The 16,473-nt window shown below is 36.5% G+C and overlaps 1 protein-coding gene across 1 annotated transcript in view; it reads right to left on the bottom strand.

The window, feature by feature from the left end:
- Positions 1 to 12,665, bottom strand: part of LOC127423844 (centrosomal protein of 120 kDa-like) — a 28,304-nt gene extending 15,639 nt beyond the window's left edge. Inside the window, exons 1-13 of the mRNA XM_051668477.1 lie at positions 12,525 to 12,665; positions 9,849 to 10,005; positions 9,654 to 9,768; positions 9,410 to 9,545; positions 7,729 to 7,877; positions 7,424 to 7,621; positions 3,782 to 4,006; positions 3,459 to 3,693; positions 3,194 to 3,362; positions 2,970 to 3,119; positions 1,583 to 1,765; positions 1,287 to 1,380; positions 87 to 230 (exon numbers count right to left, since the gene is read on the bottom strand). Coding sequence (XP_051524437.1) covers positions 87 to 230; positions 1,287 to 1,380; positions 1,583 to 1,765; positions 2,970 to 3,119; positions 3,194 to 3,362; positions 3,459 to 3,693; positions 3,782 to 4,006; positions 7,424 to 7,621; positions 7,729 to 7,877; positions 9,410 to 9,545; positions 9,654 to 9,768; positions 9,849 to 10,005; positions 12,525 to 12,573 — 2,004 coding nt within the window. The 5' untranslated portion in view covers positions 12,574 to 12,665. The remainder of the gene's footprint in view (positions 1 to 86; positions 231 to 1,286; positions 1,381 to 1,582; positions 1,766 to 2,969; positions 3,120 to 3,193; positions 3,363 to 3,458; positions 3,694 to 3,781; positions 4,007 to 7,423; positions 7,622 to 7,728; positions 7,878 to 9,409; positions 9,546 to 9,653; positions 9,769 to 9,848; positions 10,006 to 12,524) is intronic.
- Between the last annotated feature and the right edge of the window lie 3,808 nt (positions 12,666 to 16,473).

Below are 16,473 nucleotides of genomic sequence, written 5' to 3'. Positions count from 1 at the left end.
TGGATCGTGGCGTTTCAGATGCAGTTTCGCAGCTCTATACATCAGTCGACACAGAGCTGTTCAATTTAAATAAACTAAAGTGTCACCTGATTATCAAACAAATCTTCCTGCATCTCCTTCCACATCTCCAGCTCCAGTGCCGCCTTGTACTCCAGTGTCTCTCGCGGTCGTGTGAGAGTCTCCGTCTCCCCGTGACCCTGAGAAGTGGCTGCTGCTGCTGTCTGTGGCCCCTGATGAACAAATATTACCCATAACCCCACTGCTCAAAGCACACACACTCACAGAGAGAGGCTGAATGATAGTGGATTTTGATGATACCGATAACTAAGGTGGTGGAAAAGGCAGATAAAAATGATTAATCTGTTGAATATATTTTTTTTTATCGATTATCTTAATTTGATGGTCACAGACAAAGGCTACAAGAGTGCAAAATTAATAAAATCCCAGACGCAGTTTATTGTTGAACCAAAATACCAATAATAACCAGAAAAAACCCCGAAGATTTTGTGCATAACGTGGGACTTTAAACTATTAACAAGCCTGAAACACACTGGGGACTCTTATTTTGAAATGACAGAAACTTGGCTCCCTTACAATGCTCTATATTTAAGTATTAACCAAATTATGAAGGTCACAGACAAAGAGTCCTCAATTAATAAAATCCCATATGTGGTTTATTGTTCAAACAAAATCCCCCAAATAACCAGAAAAAAATTTAAGATTTGGTGCATAACACGGGACTTTTAAGTATAAAAAAGCCTGAATCACACCGGGGACTCTTATTTTGAAATGACGAAATTATGAAAAAACTATCTGCAACTATCAGCATAGATTTTTGCCGACAACGACAGTTCCAAAAAGCAACTATCAGCACGGATTAATCGGTAAAACTGATATCTCAGTCTACCTCTAATATATATTTTGAGAAATACTTTTTTTAATAATTCACAAGATATGAAGTTAAAGACACGATGTATCTGTTGACGGAGCAAATTTTCATAGCATGCCATTGTTCTGTTTTAGAACACTTAATTACCTGTTCAAAATATGCATTAAAGTGAGGATAAAAATATGGATGAATATTGTCAAAGATGAAAGATTTAGATACAGCGAACATGTGATTGTTAATAACGGAAAAAAATTATCGGCACCGATTTTTGCAGATAACCGATAGTTTCAAAAAGCAACTATCGGCACAGATTAATCAGTAAAACCAATATATCAGTTTGCCTTTCACAAACTCATTTCCATCATTCAGCATGCGATCAGAGATATAAAAGAATCACCTGTGATGATTCAGAGATGAGAACGTCTTGAGCTTTCACGAAACCCAGATCTTCTAGAACGGCCACATAACAGAGTTCAGCCAACTTCTCTGACCTACAGAGAGACAGAATTCAAGAGGAGCAAATCAAACGGTTTTACTCATGCCTTCATCATGTTTCCTACATTTCAACACAGTGTGTTCTGAGGCTGCCATCTAGAGGTCAGTTCAGTGTGCTTCAGTTTAGAGTAGAAAATGACTCAACATGGTGCAAACAATGCAAGAAAAGTGAATCTGTTGAGTGAATTTCAGACAAACCTGTCAGTTTTAATAATCGGGAGTCTCTCAGTACAGCTCTGTCTCCAGTGCTGCTGGCCCGACGGGTCGAGGAATCGGGTTTTCTCTGAGTGGAGGAGATGAGAGAGCTGAATACTGACAGAACCCAAGAGAACATCTGGAGAACTTGAGTCTCTGTGCCACATCTCCACCACGAGAGGAACCCTGAGTAACACACACACACACATACACACACACACACACGGCCAGAGGATGAACAATTAACACACAAACTAATGATATATCTTTAACACCCCCATTCATGTCATATTACCCAGAGAAATTATAGTCACCATCTCTAAACTCTTTTAAAATCAAAGCTTTTTTGGGTCAAATCATTTATTTGTAGCAAGTTGTTGCTCACGATGACATTATATTGCAACATATTAACAATGTAGTTTTTTTATTTTTTAAAGAAAGAAATCTAGAAATAACTGATTTAAACAATCCAGTCATAGTATGTTGTATACAATGAACTTTATTAATGGGTTATTTACCTCAAACACATCATATATATGTGATATTAATCAGCTATATGCACAACATAATTGTAATATCACAACTTACATCTGCACAGACAATGAAGACAATAAACAGGTGAACAGGTGAAGTTACTCACTAGTCAGACTGTGTAACTTGTGTCGTAAATATGCAGTTTCCTTAAAAACACGCTTCATTATATGCATTTATAGCAGGAGTTCAGTTTTCTCGTGTTGTTTAATCTTACATATAAACATACATTTTTAATTTACTTGATACATGTTTAAATAATTGTATTTAAATGTTTATATAAACATGTTTACAAAAAAATAAATACATTTTTCTAAATATTTGATTAAAGTTTGGTCAGTTTTATTCACGTTTTTGTCATTTTGCACTTTATCGTCAACAAAAATGTTTTCTTTTTGTCAACTAAAATTCAACTGACTAAAATGAATAAACATGACATGATGAAATATTGACAAAATTTAAAGGACATTTTCATTAAAAGACAAAAATTATGATTAAAATAAAAACTGTGTGAAAGTTTGCACTGGCTTGTCATGTGATCTCAACATGGTAACACCCATGATTCAACACACCCCATGTAGATTGATATGACTGGAGTGTACATGATTTTAAATTAATTTAAAATCAATTAAATAGTAAAACAATATATAATATATATATATATACACAGTACTGTGCAAAAGTTTTAGGCACTTGCGAATAGTGAGGATGTCTTCAAAAATAACTAATTCTGAGTGCACTTTAAAATTAGTTTTTTTTCTTCAAAAAGCATCTTGAGAAGCCACCTCTTAAAAAAAAAGATTTTTATTATTATTATGACCATGCTGTGAAGTGTTGACAGGCTGTAGGTTGGTCTCACCTCAGGAAGGTGTCTTGAAGCTGATTGGGCAGAGCAGCAAAATCAAAGGCGCAGTACGACTGTGGGAGAAAAACCTCTGTGTTCTTCTGTATCTCCACCGCTGGACTCGTCATGATGGGAGCAGCACTGCCGAAGAAACGATACGCGTATCTACAACCAGATGAGACATATGAGCCAACGGCACTTTAAGAGAGTGTAAGTTCAGGTCATGTGTCCTGATTCACCTCAAGATGCAGTTGACCGTGAAGTTGGTCCAGAGGTCCCGGACGCTGCGGAGATCCAGACTGAAGCAGTAGTGATGAGCAGATGCAGGGATGCAGATCTTTGGAGCAGAAACCGAGACTGATGAGTCTGGAGCATCAGCCTGCACACGCACATCAGGGGCAAGAACATCTGAAACCACAAAACAACACAGTTGTTGATCCTTAAACACATCAGCAAAATAACACTCCTAAACAAACTCTATAGAAACGACAGTGAGGTTCTTGCCATGTGCTGTGGGCGGGGCCTGTCTGACATCACAGGATAGACTCTCCGCCTCACTCTCAGAGTGCTGGTGTTCAGAAGAAGCACGTGGAGATCTGAGCGGGTGATCGGGTGATATCCGGGTGGGTGACGGGGTCACTGGTGCTCTGTGCTCCTCTGAGGGACATTCAAGATGGGCTGCAGGAACAGACACTTTCTTCACTGGAGTTTTAGGACCATTTTCAGTGTGCACATCAAACTGTTTGTAACAAACATCAAGCTGTTAGAATAAACTGAAAGGCCACAACCAATAATACATTTATGACAGACAATGATAACATTTGAACCTGGTTATTGATATCCTCCCCTCTCAGTGTCACAGAGACACCCACAGTGGGCTGCATGTCAGCTGGGACAGACGGCAGGTTCAGTTTGGCTCGATTCGGGGGTTGCAGGATGAATGCTCCCTCTATAGTGGCAGCATGTTTTGACAGATCGACACTGTTCTTCATTAAACCATCGAGACTGATCTCAGTGCTGCCTAGAGACTGATTCCCACAGCACAGGTGAATCTGTGTGCAAAACACAAAGAACATCACCAATACTACAGAGACTGATTTAAAGTAGAATACTGCATTAACGTTAATTAATTGATATCACTAATTAAAGATATGAGCGCACTGATGTTGAGAGTAGGGTGGCTGATGTTTCTTCAACTTCAGGCTCTTTCATATCTCAGGGGTTGATCTTTAGTAATACGAACAGATGAACAGAACTTTTTATTTTTTGTAATATGAAAGCCTCATAAAGAAACTTTTTACCAGGACTTCATTTATTTTTGTTACTTTTCAAATGCCTTTCATGTATAGATTTGACTGTTTTAGTCTTTTCCCAGACCCACACTTTCAATATTAATCTATGAAAATCAATGAAGGGTAAAACTAATGTTCCCCACAGTTGTGGCATCGTTTCCAGAAAACCAAACATTTTTGCCCCTAATAAAGTTTGTTCAAAAGTTAAAGTACTTGTTAACCAAGTGGACAAAGGAGTCAATGAAGAGCATGCTTGAGAATAAAAATCAAGATAAATATCACTTTTTATTGGTTGTCATTTCCAATCAAGCTGTAACTTTGATAAATTATGCAAAAAGTGTGAAAATATTATTTAATTGTGTGTAATTAATATATATTAAATGTTATCTATGAAATGAGTCTCATCAAGTAAGGGTGTGAAACACAAGGTATATATAGTATATCATTATCTAGGTCACGATACTATAAAACATATTTATACAAATTCTTTATTTTTGGTGTATTGCAAAACAAAACTGCAATATTATACTCACTGTTTCTCATTTTATTTCACAGGACTTCATAGAACTGTTACGAAATCACCAAATGTGTTTTCTTTTCTCCCCAATTTGGAATGCCCAATTCCCAATGCGCTCTAAGTCCTCGTGGTGGTGTAGTGACTCACCTCAATCCGGGTGGCGGAGGACGAATCTCAGTTGCCTCCGCGTCTGAGGCCGTCAATCCGCGCATCTTATCACGTGGCTTGTTGAGCGCGTTACCGCGGAGACGTAGCGCGTGTGGAGGCTTCACGCTATTCTCTGCAGCATCCACGCACAACTCACCACACACCCCACCGTGAGCGAGAACCACATTATAGAGACCATGAGGAGGTTACCCCATGTGACTCTACCCTCCCTAGCAACCGGGCCAATTTGGTTGCTTAGGAGACCTGGCTGGAGTCACTCAGCACGCCCTGGATTCGAACTTGCGACTCCAGGGGTGATAGTCAGCATCAATACTCGCTGAGCTACCCAGGCCCCCCCACCAAATGCATTGCTAAATATAAAAGTGCCTGAAATAACATGTGAACCATTTATTAGTGAACATAAGTAAAACTGACCCTCAGATAAGTCTTTTTACATCTGAATTTGATCTTTTAAACAAAATAAAAACAGTCTTCTGAGAGTTGAACATATAAAATATGAATTCCTGCAGTCCTTGCAACTTAAAGGGTTAGTTTAAAGCTGCAGTATGTAACAATTTTCATGTAATATTTTTGCTAATGTGTGAACGACTTGTAACGCAACTTAAAAAACGAGCCCTTCCCGGACTTCTTAGGTTGACTATTAAAGCCTGTAGACTGATTTTCATGTGAAGGGAGCGGGTCGCTTTTGCCGGGAAAATCCAAAGGATGTGACGTTTATGCACGCTCCTGAGAGCCTCAGTGCGTCTCTTCCGCTATTCAACAGCGACAACAAACTGCAACACTAGGTAACGTTATCTTAGAGATGGAATCCAGCAAACGTCCGGCTCCCAGCACAACACCGACTCCTACACAAACTCAGAGTAAGCCCCCCAAAAAAACTGATCTACTGAATCTCGTCTGGCTAAGCGGGAACATGATCATGGTCGAGCGAAAACTAGAGTGAACATCGGCAGGGCATTTGATTCCTGGAGGGACCTTCAGTCAACCGACCCTGAATTGGCGTTCTTCTTATTGGACAGGTAAACTTACATAACTACAAAGCATGTGAAATATAGTGCCATGAGGATTGATCTGTGTCATTTTAGATAACTTGATCTTGCCTGCTAACACTGATGAATTACAAGCTACCTTGCTTCATAACTTTCAAATAATTTCAACGATCTTCTCTTTATACTAAAAGTCAGGTATACAGGATAAATGTAAGCAAATACGCTGGTTTCTTGATCGTAGTACAACATATGACATACAAAACATACAACAGTGCAACAGTAAACTGTCTGGTATAGTTGGGTAGTATGTAGCTGTATGTGTGTATCAGTATGCTATGTTAGCTGATAAGTAGTTTTAGTTTAGTCTCAAAGTTTGTAGTAAAACAATCATAACTGTGTAATTTTAATTATGCTACCTCATCTGTCAGTATGATGCCGGTGGATCATGTTCAGTCTCTTTGTACGTTACGTCATTGTTTTGGCTGATGCTCTCTCCCTCGCGTCCCTATGGAGTGCGTGCACAAGCACGAGCACGAGCAACAGGTAGCTGCTGCAGTTCACTTAATGGCCACAGGTGTCACTAATAACAAGGTTTCTGAATCATACATACTGCACCTATAAGTCAAATTCATGCAGCCTTCTGAAAGATGAACAATGTTTTTGTGATGTTACATTTAGTCTTTTTTTTTTAGCAGAAAATAGTAATATGTCCTTGAAACTTATAATCAACTTCAATAATTTAAAACTGAAAGTACATCAATAAAAAAATACAGTAACAATAAATAAAACAAAATAAGATTGAAATAAAGTGTATATTGTGCTGCTTTTTTATTTTTGGCTACTGGATCTTTCAGACCTACTCAGACATGACAGGAAATAAAAATGTCAAACCAAAATGTTGGCAAACTCTTGATTTAAAAGAGGAAGGAGGACAAGCGTAATAACTGCGCCATCTAAGGGACTGTTGTTGAAGGACTAGATCGATTTGGTTAATAGAAAGTTTTTTCCATGACCATAAAATTAATGTGAAAAAATGTAAATAACAATCTTGATTTTCAGTGCATAAATACTGATACACTTTTGTGAGGAAAAATATTGCAATACTTTAACATATCGATTTCCCTCACCTCTGTTTGCAAGACAAAAGAGTTTTATTTGAAAAACGTTAAAAATGTAATTTCCATTTCCAGCACAGAATTTAACACAATACAATGGAAATGAATTTTCATGACTCGAATGACAAATCTCCTGTGATGCATGAACACACACTGTTTTGATAATAGCCAAATTAAATCAACTAGTGAGAGTGTGAAACATGTTTTAACCAGACTTGACTTTCTAAAAGTGCCGGAAGTTGAAGAAACACCTAGATATGCATTGACTTTGACTGCTGGTTGGTAGATTTCAGAAATGAAACACTTCTGTTAATCAGGTGAGGGGGCAGGTCAATCAGCCTGATCAATATATTCTATACAATGTATTTTATGCATTGATAAGCTTTACCTGGAGAACATGTAGCTGGCTGAGAAAGAGCCGCAGAGCTCGGTCACTGCAGCGAATGCGGACAGACGCTCGTTCAGGCTCAAAGTTGGGATGGATCAGGTTCTGGAAGGGTTCACTGGTGACGTCATTCCCCAGAAGAGTGTAATAGAAGAAGAACTCTGAACCCTCACTGGACAGCTTCATTGAGCTGGAGATCAACTGACGATCAGGACAAAAAAGATCATTTAGTTTTACACTCTAATCAATGCAACACATATAGTGATGAGATTCATGTATCGCATCATAAGTGTGGCGGCTCTTTTCACCTGCTCCAGTTTAGTAGCAAAAGCGACTGTCACTGACAACACAAACATGTCTGTGCAAAGATCTGCCGGTCCAATCTGATGAAAACCTTCGTCCTCATTCAGAACCGCTTTGAGTTTAGCAGAGTCCAGAGGAACCAGAGCTGGAGAACCTACGACAGTGACATCATCAAAAAACCGCTCTTTTAAAGTCAACATAAAAAAAAGGCACTCACAATTAATTTTACTTCTGTAATGTGACGTTATCTGAATGAAGCAGAATATTTAATGAGGAAAACAATGTAGGGTGGGGCTTGATTTGATCCATCAGGATTTGATTGGTTGGTGTAAAGTGGGCGTGTCATGTCAGACTGGAGTCAGATTTGAATGCTCTTTGCAGTGGATTGTGGAGGACTGAAACACCGCCAGCACACACTTTTGAAGAGGAGGCTTTTAGACCAGGACATGGAGACTAAAGGTCAAGTTCACCCTCCAGACCATCAACATGTATCACAATGGCAACGCTTCTTTTTCACCTCTACTGTTATTTGTTATTGCATCATTTGTTTCACTATATCATTTTATTGCTCTATTCTTTTTCTCTCCTTTTTATTAATTTTTTTAAAGAAACTTTTATTTATTACTTTTTATTCTCATTTTTTATTTCTTGTTCTTAACTGATTTAAAAAATGTATTTTTATGGATCTTGTATTTTCTGTATCATCTCTATTTAAAACACTTTAAATTACCATTGTATATGAAATGGCTATATATAAAAACTTGACTTATTATTTCTATACTCCATTACATTTACACTAACCAGAAAAAAAAAAAAATAATAATAATAATATTTTTATATATATATATATATATATATATATATATATATATATATATATACACACACACACACACACACACACACATGCAAATGCATAAAATATAAAAAATATAATTAAAAATATATACAGTAAAAAAAATAATAATAATATTATTTATATAATTTAAAAATAATACAATTATAATAATTATTATAAATAATAACAATTTAATAATAAAAAAATACATTCAATAAGAAAAAAGCAAGGTCATAATACCTTAGAAATGGGATATTTTTGTCATTATTTATGAGTTTAAGAGATTGTACAGTATGAGATATTACAAATAAAAAGACTTAAAGCAAAGAATCAAGAAGCTTGCTCCTGTGTATATATTTCATTCACTGCAAATAAAAATAAAAAAAATCACATTCAACAGCATAGTTATTACTTGAAAATATTGACAAATTATTTCCTCCTGTGACAATATTAGCTCATTGTTTATAAAGACAAATCAGAACTTAGTTGGCCTAGATGGTGTCAGTCCAAAAGACGTTATTAGCAAGTTATTACATTTATTTATTATTCACAATAAAACCAGGAAGTAAACAGGGACAATTTCGATTTCATGTTGACAAGCAGTTAAGATGGAAAGGACAAACTCAGTAGACATAATCTACTCAAACACTTCTTAACCAGCACTGACCTGAAACACACTGTCAACAGAAACATACATGTGGGACATGCAGCTTTGAAGCACACAGAGGCAGAGAAAGAGAGAAAGAACGGAGAGTAAAACAAAGAAAGGAAAATATCGCAACCACAAACATAAGACATTCATGTCCCATCAGCATGAGAGAGACTGATATTGATGTTCTGTCAGATACCTGCTCTTGGAGGAGCTTTCTTTGCCTTGAACTGCTCAGGTGTTTGTTTGATGTCGTTTTCTAACATCACGCCGATCAGCAGTGAAGGTTTCAGTTTAGTGTACTTGCTACTGAGTAAAGGATGCCATTTAGGAGCCTGAAGAAATACACATTAATCAGAAGAGAAGATGAACTGATTCACGAATGTGTCAGAAGATCAACAGAGCATTTACACCAAAAATATAAAACACACTCAGAGTGTTACCTGTTTGATCTCTTGCACAGATCTCAGATCGAGGATGATATATCCCACACACTCTCTCGCCGACGTGTTCAAGTCCACTTTGTAACACTGTAATTTGATTGGTGTTCTCTGCAGTCTGAAGGAAGAGCGTGTAACACCGTAAGTGACAGTGAGTGTGCTGATGGGTCACAGGTGAGTCAGATGAACAGAACTCACCTGTGCTGGTGAAGAGTCTTGCGGTCGAGCTCCCACGCCAGCTCTGTGCAGAACTGCGGCTGTTCTTTATGTTCTACAGGGTCTGTGGCCAAAGTCTCTCCATCAAAGCGAGCTTCAACAACCAGCGTGTGCCGCGGACTCCTGGGAAACTGATGACCTGAAGAGAGAACAAACATAACAGTTACAACTTTTTCTGCTGGCCAGGACAACATTTTCACTGGCCCCACCACAAAAAACAAACAAAAAAAAAAAACATTTTAATTTTAGCAATGTACTTTTGTATGTATATGTGCCAGGAATAATATTTATGGGTGATTCTTACAAAAACCGTCAAGAAAATGTCCTAAACTGCTCCAAAATCAAAACAAACAAATATGAAATTATATTTTGCATACAAAAAAGTGAAGCCTATTTTTTTTTTTTTTACTTTGTGACATTATTTTGATGACAGTTATACACGTTTTACCCCACGATTCTCATTAATGCAACTATGATGACCACTATGTGAAAAAAGATACTATTTAAATTGTAAAGTAGCCTATTTATGCTTCTTAATAGTGCTCCCTTGCATTTTACATTGTAATTTAAAAATCACTACACAACAGCATCTTTTTTTAATTGTAATACAGTAATTATGTGACTGTGTTACGGTGATGAGAATCATCATTGAAAACAATGGGAATATTAAAAATATTTTTATTATTATTATTTATAAACTTGGGGTTAAACATGATTAAGAGATTTTCTCAACAGGTTTCATGAAAATCACCCTATAGTTTTCATAAAATTTCAGGTTCTCTTTACAAAAAAATAGTCGTGCTGGAAAAACATGGCAAACTATAATTATAACAAGTTCTCACAATTTCAACAGAACCTTGTCTATGTTATCCAGTTAGATAATGTTACCTGGGTGACAGGTTGAAAATCAGCAAAATTGGCAAAAACAATGTTCAATAGATTTAAGTTTCCAAGGTATACAAACACATTTAATATCAACAAATTTAAGATTTCATGAAAACGCAGCATTGGAGCAACAACTTGAAACCTGCTATGCAACAATAAATACTGTGAAAAACAGTACAAATACAAATAAATCGACATTAAAATTGATCTGAATTAAGAAATTGGCAGATTGCGAGCAGCACTAATTATCCTGAGACCAAATAATAATTAAATCATTCTTCCTTTTCACTTATATATTTCACAGTATATATTGATAAAGTACTGCAGACAGTCACAGAAAGATTGAATCACTCAGATAAGTGGCATTTCACATAAACAAAGGAAAGCATGCAATAAATAATAAATCAAAAGCAACAGTGTCTCAACACAATCTAGTAAAGAAGAAACATTTATTAAAGCTATTAAATTGCAATTTAATTAAAAAAATAAAGAAATTTAATTAGCTAAAAATGTGTCATTGATGTTTGCACCCCTAACAAAAAACTACTGTGGCTGTACCATAATACAGTGAGGCATTATAGAGGCTAATACCATGGTACTGCAGAAAGTATTACGGTATTATCATGGTACTTCAGAAAATATTACGGAATTATGATGATACTTCAGAAAAGATTATGGTATTATCATGATATTTCAGAAAATATTACGGTATTATCGTGATACTTCAGAAAATATTACGGAATTATGATGATACTTCAGAAAAGATTACGGTATTATGATATTTCAGAAAATATTACGGTATTATCGTGATACTGCAGAAAATATTACGGAATTATGATGATACTTCAGAAAAGATTACGGTATTATGATATTTCAGAAAATATTACGGTATTATCGTGATACTGCAGAAAATATTACGGTATTATTGTGCTACTGCAGAAAATATTACGGAATTATGATGATACTTCAGAAAAGATTACGGTATCATCATGATATTTCAGAAAATATTACGGTATTATCATGATACTGCAGAAAATATTACAGTATTATCGTGATACTTCAGAAAATATTACGGAATTATGATGATACTTCAGAAAATATTACGGTATTATCGTGATACTTCAGAAAAGATTACGGTATTATCGTGATATTTCAGAAAATATTACGGTATTATCGTGATACTGAATAAAATATTACGGTATTATCGTGATACTGCAGAAAATATTACGGTATTATCGTGATACAGCAGAAAATATTACGGTATTATCGTGATACTGCAGAAAATATTACGGTATTATCGTGATACTGCAGAAAATATTACGGTATTATCGTGATACTGCAGAAAATATTACGGTATTATCGTGATACTGCAGAAAATATTACGGTATTATCGTGATACTGCAGAAAATATTACGGTATTATCGTGATACTGCAGAAAATATTACGGTATTATCGTGATGCTGCAGAAAATACTACGTTATTATCGTGATACTGCAGAAAATATTACGGTATTATCGTGATACTGCAGAAAATATTACGGTATTATCGTGATACTTCATTAACCTTTTGTTTTTGTGACAAATCTGTAAGTTCTGTTGCACCGCGACATACATGTTTAAATGAAAGTTTATATAATTATAAGGCGTGTCATGCATTTAAAACCACATATGACCAGAATAACATAAACAAACAGGTGATCAATACTATATTTCAGTTGATTTTGTTAAAAAAGTTTTCATTGGAAAAGTTTTAAATGATAAATTTCGCTGTTACCTTCCAGTATAGAGACAACAATAAGAAGCTGGTCTGATTTTGAAGCCATGTCATCTCTCTGTGTTAATTAATTAAACCCATTATAATTTTAATGCGATTTTAAGCGTTTGCTTGTTTGTTTTCAGCGCGTTTGTTGTTCAAATAACGACAGTATTACGGCACTTCCGCCGGAAACAGCAGCAGGTATGTGTAGCGCGCCACCTGCTGGACGGATGCGCTCATCACTCACTCACTCACTGTTCACTACAGAGTGAACGCCACATAGTGCACTATATTGGGAATAAGGAGCAGATTCGAAGAAAAAACAAGATAAGACGTCTTATACGTAGCCTGAAAAATGCAAGTGACGTAAATACTTTTTTTTTTAATGTTTTGGTTTAGTGCATATTTTTTACGTTATTATTACGTTAAAATCAGTGTTGCCATTGCCAAGTACTGGTGTGAAATCTCTTACAAAAAGTTACCCTAGTAAAGAGAGGGTTAGGGTTAGGGTTACAATTAAAAACCATTGTACTACCATGTATTTTGCACATGTACCATGGTATTATTTGAAGTGTCTTGGAGTATAATGAAAATACCAATGACAATGAATAGTAAGGGTCTCTGGTAATATGGTATAGCCTTAAAAAGTTTGGAAACACTAAGAAATGTTTATGTTTTTGATGTTTTGTAATAATTTTATTCACAGAGGATGCATTAAATTGATTAAGAATTACACTAAAGACACTTATAATGTTAAAATGGTCAATTTCTATTTAAATAAGTGCTGCTTTTTTAAACTTTCTGTTCATCCAAGAATCCTCATCTTGCACCAATGACACCTGAGGCTTTCTAGCAGTGAGTTTCTTGTAAATCTTCAGGTGTAGTCTCATCCCATGCTTTCTGCACATTTCCTAAAGGGCACTTCTCACAGATTTTATATAGGGATAGTTCACCCAAAAAATTATAAATTCTGTCATCATTTACTCACCCTCATGCCATTCCAGATGCGTATGACTTTCTTTCTTCTGCAGAACACAAATGAAGATTTTTATAAGAATATTTCAGCTCTGTAGCTCCATACAATGCAAGTGAATGGTGACCAGAACTTTGAAGCTCCAAAAAGCACATAAAGGCAGCATAAAAGTAATCCATACGACTCCAGTGGTTTAATCCATGTCTTCAGAAGCGATATGATAGGTGTGGGTGAGAAACAGAACAATATTTTTTTTCTCCACAATTTGCAATACTCAATTCCCAATATGCTGTAGGTCCTAATGGTGGCGTAGTGACTCACCTCAATCCGTGTTGCAGAAGACAAATCTCAGTTGCCTCTGCATCTGAGACGGTCAATCCATGCATCTTATCACGTGGCATGTTGAACGCGTTACTGCGGAGACGTAGTGTGTGTGGAGCTTCATGCTATTCTCCGCAGCATCCATGCACAACTCACCACACGCCCCACCGAGAGCAAGAACCACATTATAGCGACCACGAGGAGGTTACCCCATGTGACTCTACCCTCCCTAGCAACCGGGCCAATTTTGTTACTTAGGAGGCCTGACTGGAGTCACTCAGCACGCCCTGGATTCGAACCAGCGACTCCAGGTGTGGTAGTCAGCGTCTTTAATCACTGAGCTACCCAGGCCCCCAAAACAGATCCATATTAAAGCCACCCCTCCCCCCAAGTTTTAGAACTGATAGTAAAAAAGGACTTAATAGTCTTATGGATTACTTTTATGCTCCCATTATGTGCTTTTTGGAGCTTCAAAGTTTTAGAACCTGTTGAGTGGCATTGTATAAACCTACAGAGCTGAAAAATCTCCATTTGTGTTCTGCAGAAGAAAGAAAGTCATACACATCTGGGATGGCATGAAGGTGAGTAAATTATGGGGGAATTTTAATTTTTGGGTGAACTATCCCTTTAAAACCATGGGGTTGCAGCTAGGTTTTCATCCATGCATAATACTGACTTCTAAGCATTTACTACTGAGTCTTTTAAGTTATTTTGTACATTCTACCCTTTTCCTCTTATTTGCCAGATTCTTATTTTTTCTTTAAAAAGTCTGCCTAAAATGCCAACATCCCAGAGTCTTCTCCTCATTGTTGCAGATGACACTGGTGTTTGGCATGTACTGCTGGTCATTGAATCTGTCAGTTTAGACCTGTGAGGAGTCTCTTTCTCAAACTAGAGAATAATGCACTTGTTTTCTTGTTGTTGTGCATCTGGGCAGTCCTCTTCCATCTCTATCATAGTCAGATCTCAAAATTCCTAAAAAAATTCCCTCAGATCCTAGCCCCTCAAAAACAGCCATATTTGAAACTCATTCGGTAGAAAATGAACAACAAGCTCCACAACATTATAAAATTAAATTTCAGGATTTACACATAATGTACACCCAATACATTGCATCCGAATACATTAAGCACAGTGACACCTTAACTATAAAACAGTCGTGACATTTGATATATTTGTAAATAAAACTGGTTCTGGTAGTGTTTAACTGCCGCATCTTTCAATAACAGTTCCTTTGAAAAGCTTGATTCATGTATTGACTGGTTTAAAAGTAATCCACGCTGACATCAGCTGAAAAAACATACAGTCCAGGCTAAAATGTTCTGAATACACAAATGTAATGCATTCACAGTGATGTTGGGTGCTTCAACAGGCCAAAGCAGAGATGCTAGTCTTCACATCTCACATCTTCAGTGTTTGTTTCCACACATAACGGCATGTGTTTCTCCCATTCAGTGGCAGCAGCAGAATGAGACGCGTTTTTAAAAGTTGCACTTGTACCACTCTTAAAATGCGGCTCACATTGCCGGAAATGCATCAAAACGGTCAAAGACGTCCATCTAGTGCATGCTTAAAAAAGAGCAACAATTACACCTACAAAACAGCAAGAAACAGCGCAGCTGAATGAAACAGAATGGAGGTCTCATTTTTAGAGTTATAACTTGACATTGCGTTTTTTAAAAGCGGTGCTAGATAAATGATAATGGTCAAAGCCGTTCATCTAATGCAGAAAAACATTTCAATCCAGATTGGCACATGAAGGTGTCCTGTGTAAGCCCACTTTGCTGTAGATGAATCTCCCATGACAGGCCCCATCTCTCTCCTCTTCACCTGTGTGACTGACTTTGAGTGGGCGGGGCCAACGGTGCAATGATGAAAAGCAGGCGTTGTCTTGCTGAAGAGGCAGTCATTATGCAGATGTATTTGGTCCTTGTGACTTCATAAGCTCCACAAATTCCAAACCGGCTGTTTCTAGAGACTGGTTTAAATAAATGCTCTTTTTCTATTAAATAGGAAGATTTCAGTTCTGAAACTTACAGTATGTTTTTATAGTACAGTGACTTCTTATATGTCAAAAGACCCCTTTAAGTAGCACAACCATTTTCAACTGTTCTAATAATAAGAAACATTTCTTGAGTAACAAATCAACACATTAAAAGGATTTCTTAATGATGGCGTAATGCATTATTTTCTTTATAGACTGGAGGAATGACTGCTGAAATGGGGCTTTGACATCACAGGTAAAAACTACATTTAAATATAAATGAAAATATAAAACAGTTCATTCAAAGAGTACTAATAATGTGCAGCATAACTAATGTTCAAGGTGTTTGAGATCATCAGTTTCATTCAAGTACAAAATGTTATTGTGTTTCCAAACTTTTGAAAGGTAGTGGATATCAAAGTACCATCACTGCACCATGTTACCACCACAGTACCTTTTTTAGGAGGAACCAAAGTTACTACAGTTATTTTTTACTTCAATAAAACAGTGGCATTTGGTCTCAAGAAATTAAGCAAAATGACAGAAATATTGAGAAAGCTGCTTGCACTGCTTGAAAGAGATTTTGCAGTATTAACTGGTGGTGTTTTGGTCATTTCTTGTAAGTGAAAACATGCCATGTTAACATTGTCATATTGAAACAAGGTTTATTCTATTATTCTTCACTCTGT

Source organism: Myxocyprinus asiaticus, chromosome 33 (assembly GCF_019703515.2).
Source record: "Myxocyprinus asiaticus isolate MX2 ecotype Aquarium Trade chromosome 33, UBuf_Myxa_2, whole genome shotgun sequence".
In the NCBI taxonomy this organism is placed as follows: Eukaryota; Metazoa; Chordata; class Actinopteri; order Cypriniformes; family Catostomidae; genus Myxocyprinus; species Myxocyprinus asiaticus.
Note: the sequence above shows the minus strand (reverse complement) of the source record. Positions and strands in the feature narration are given on the sequence as shown.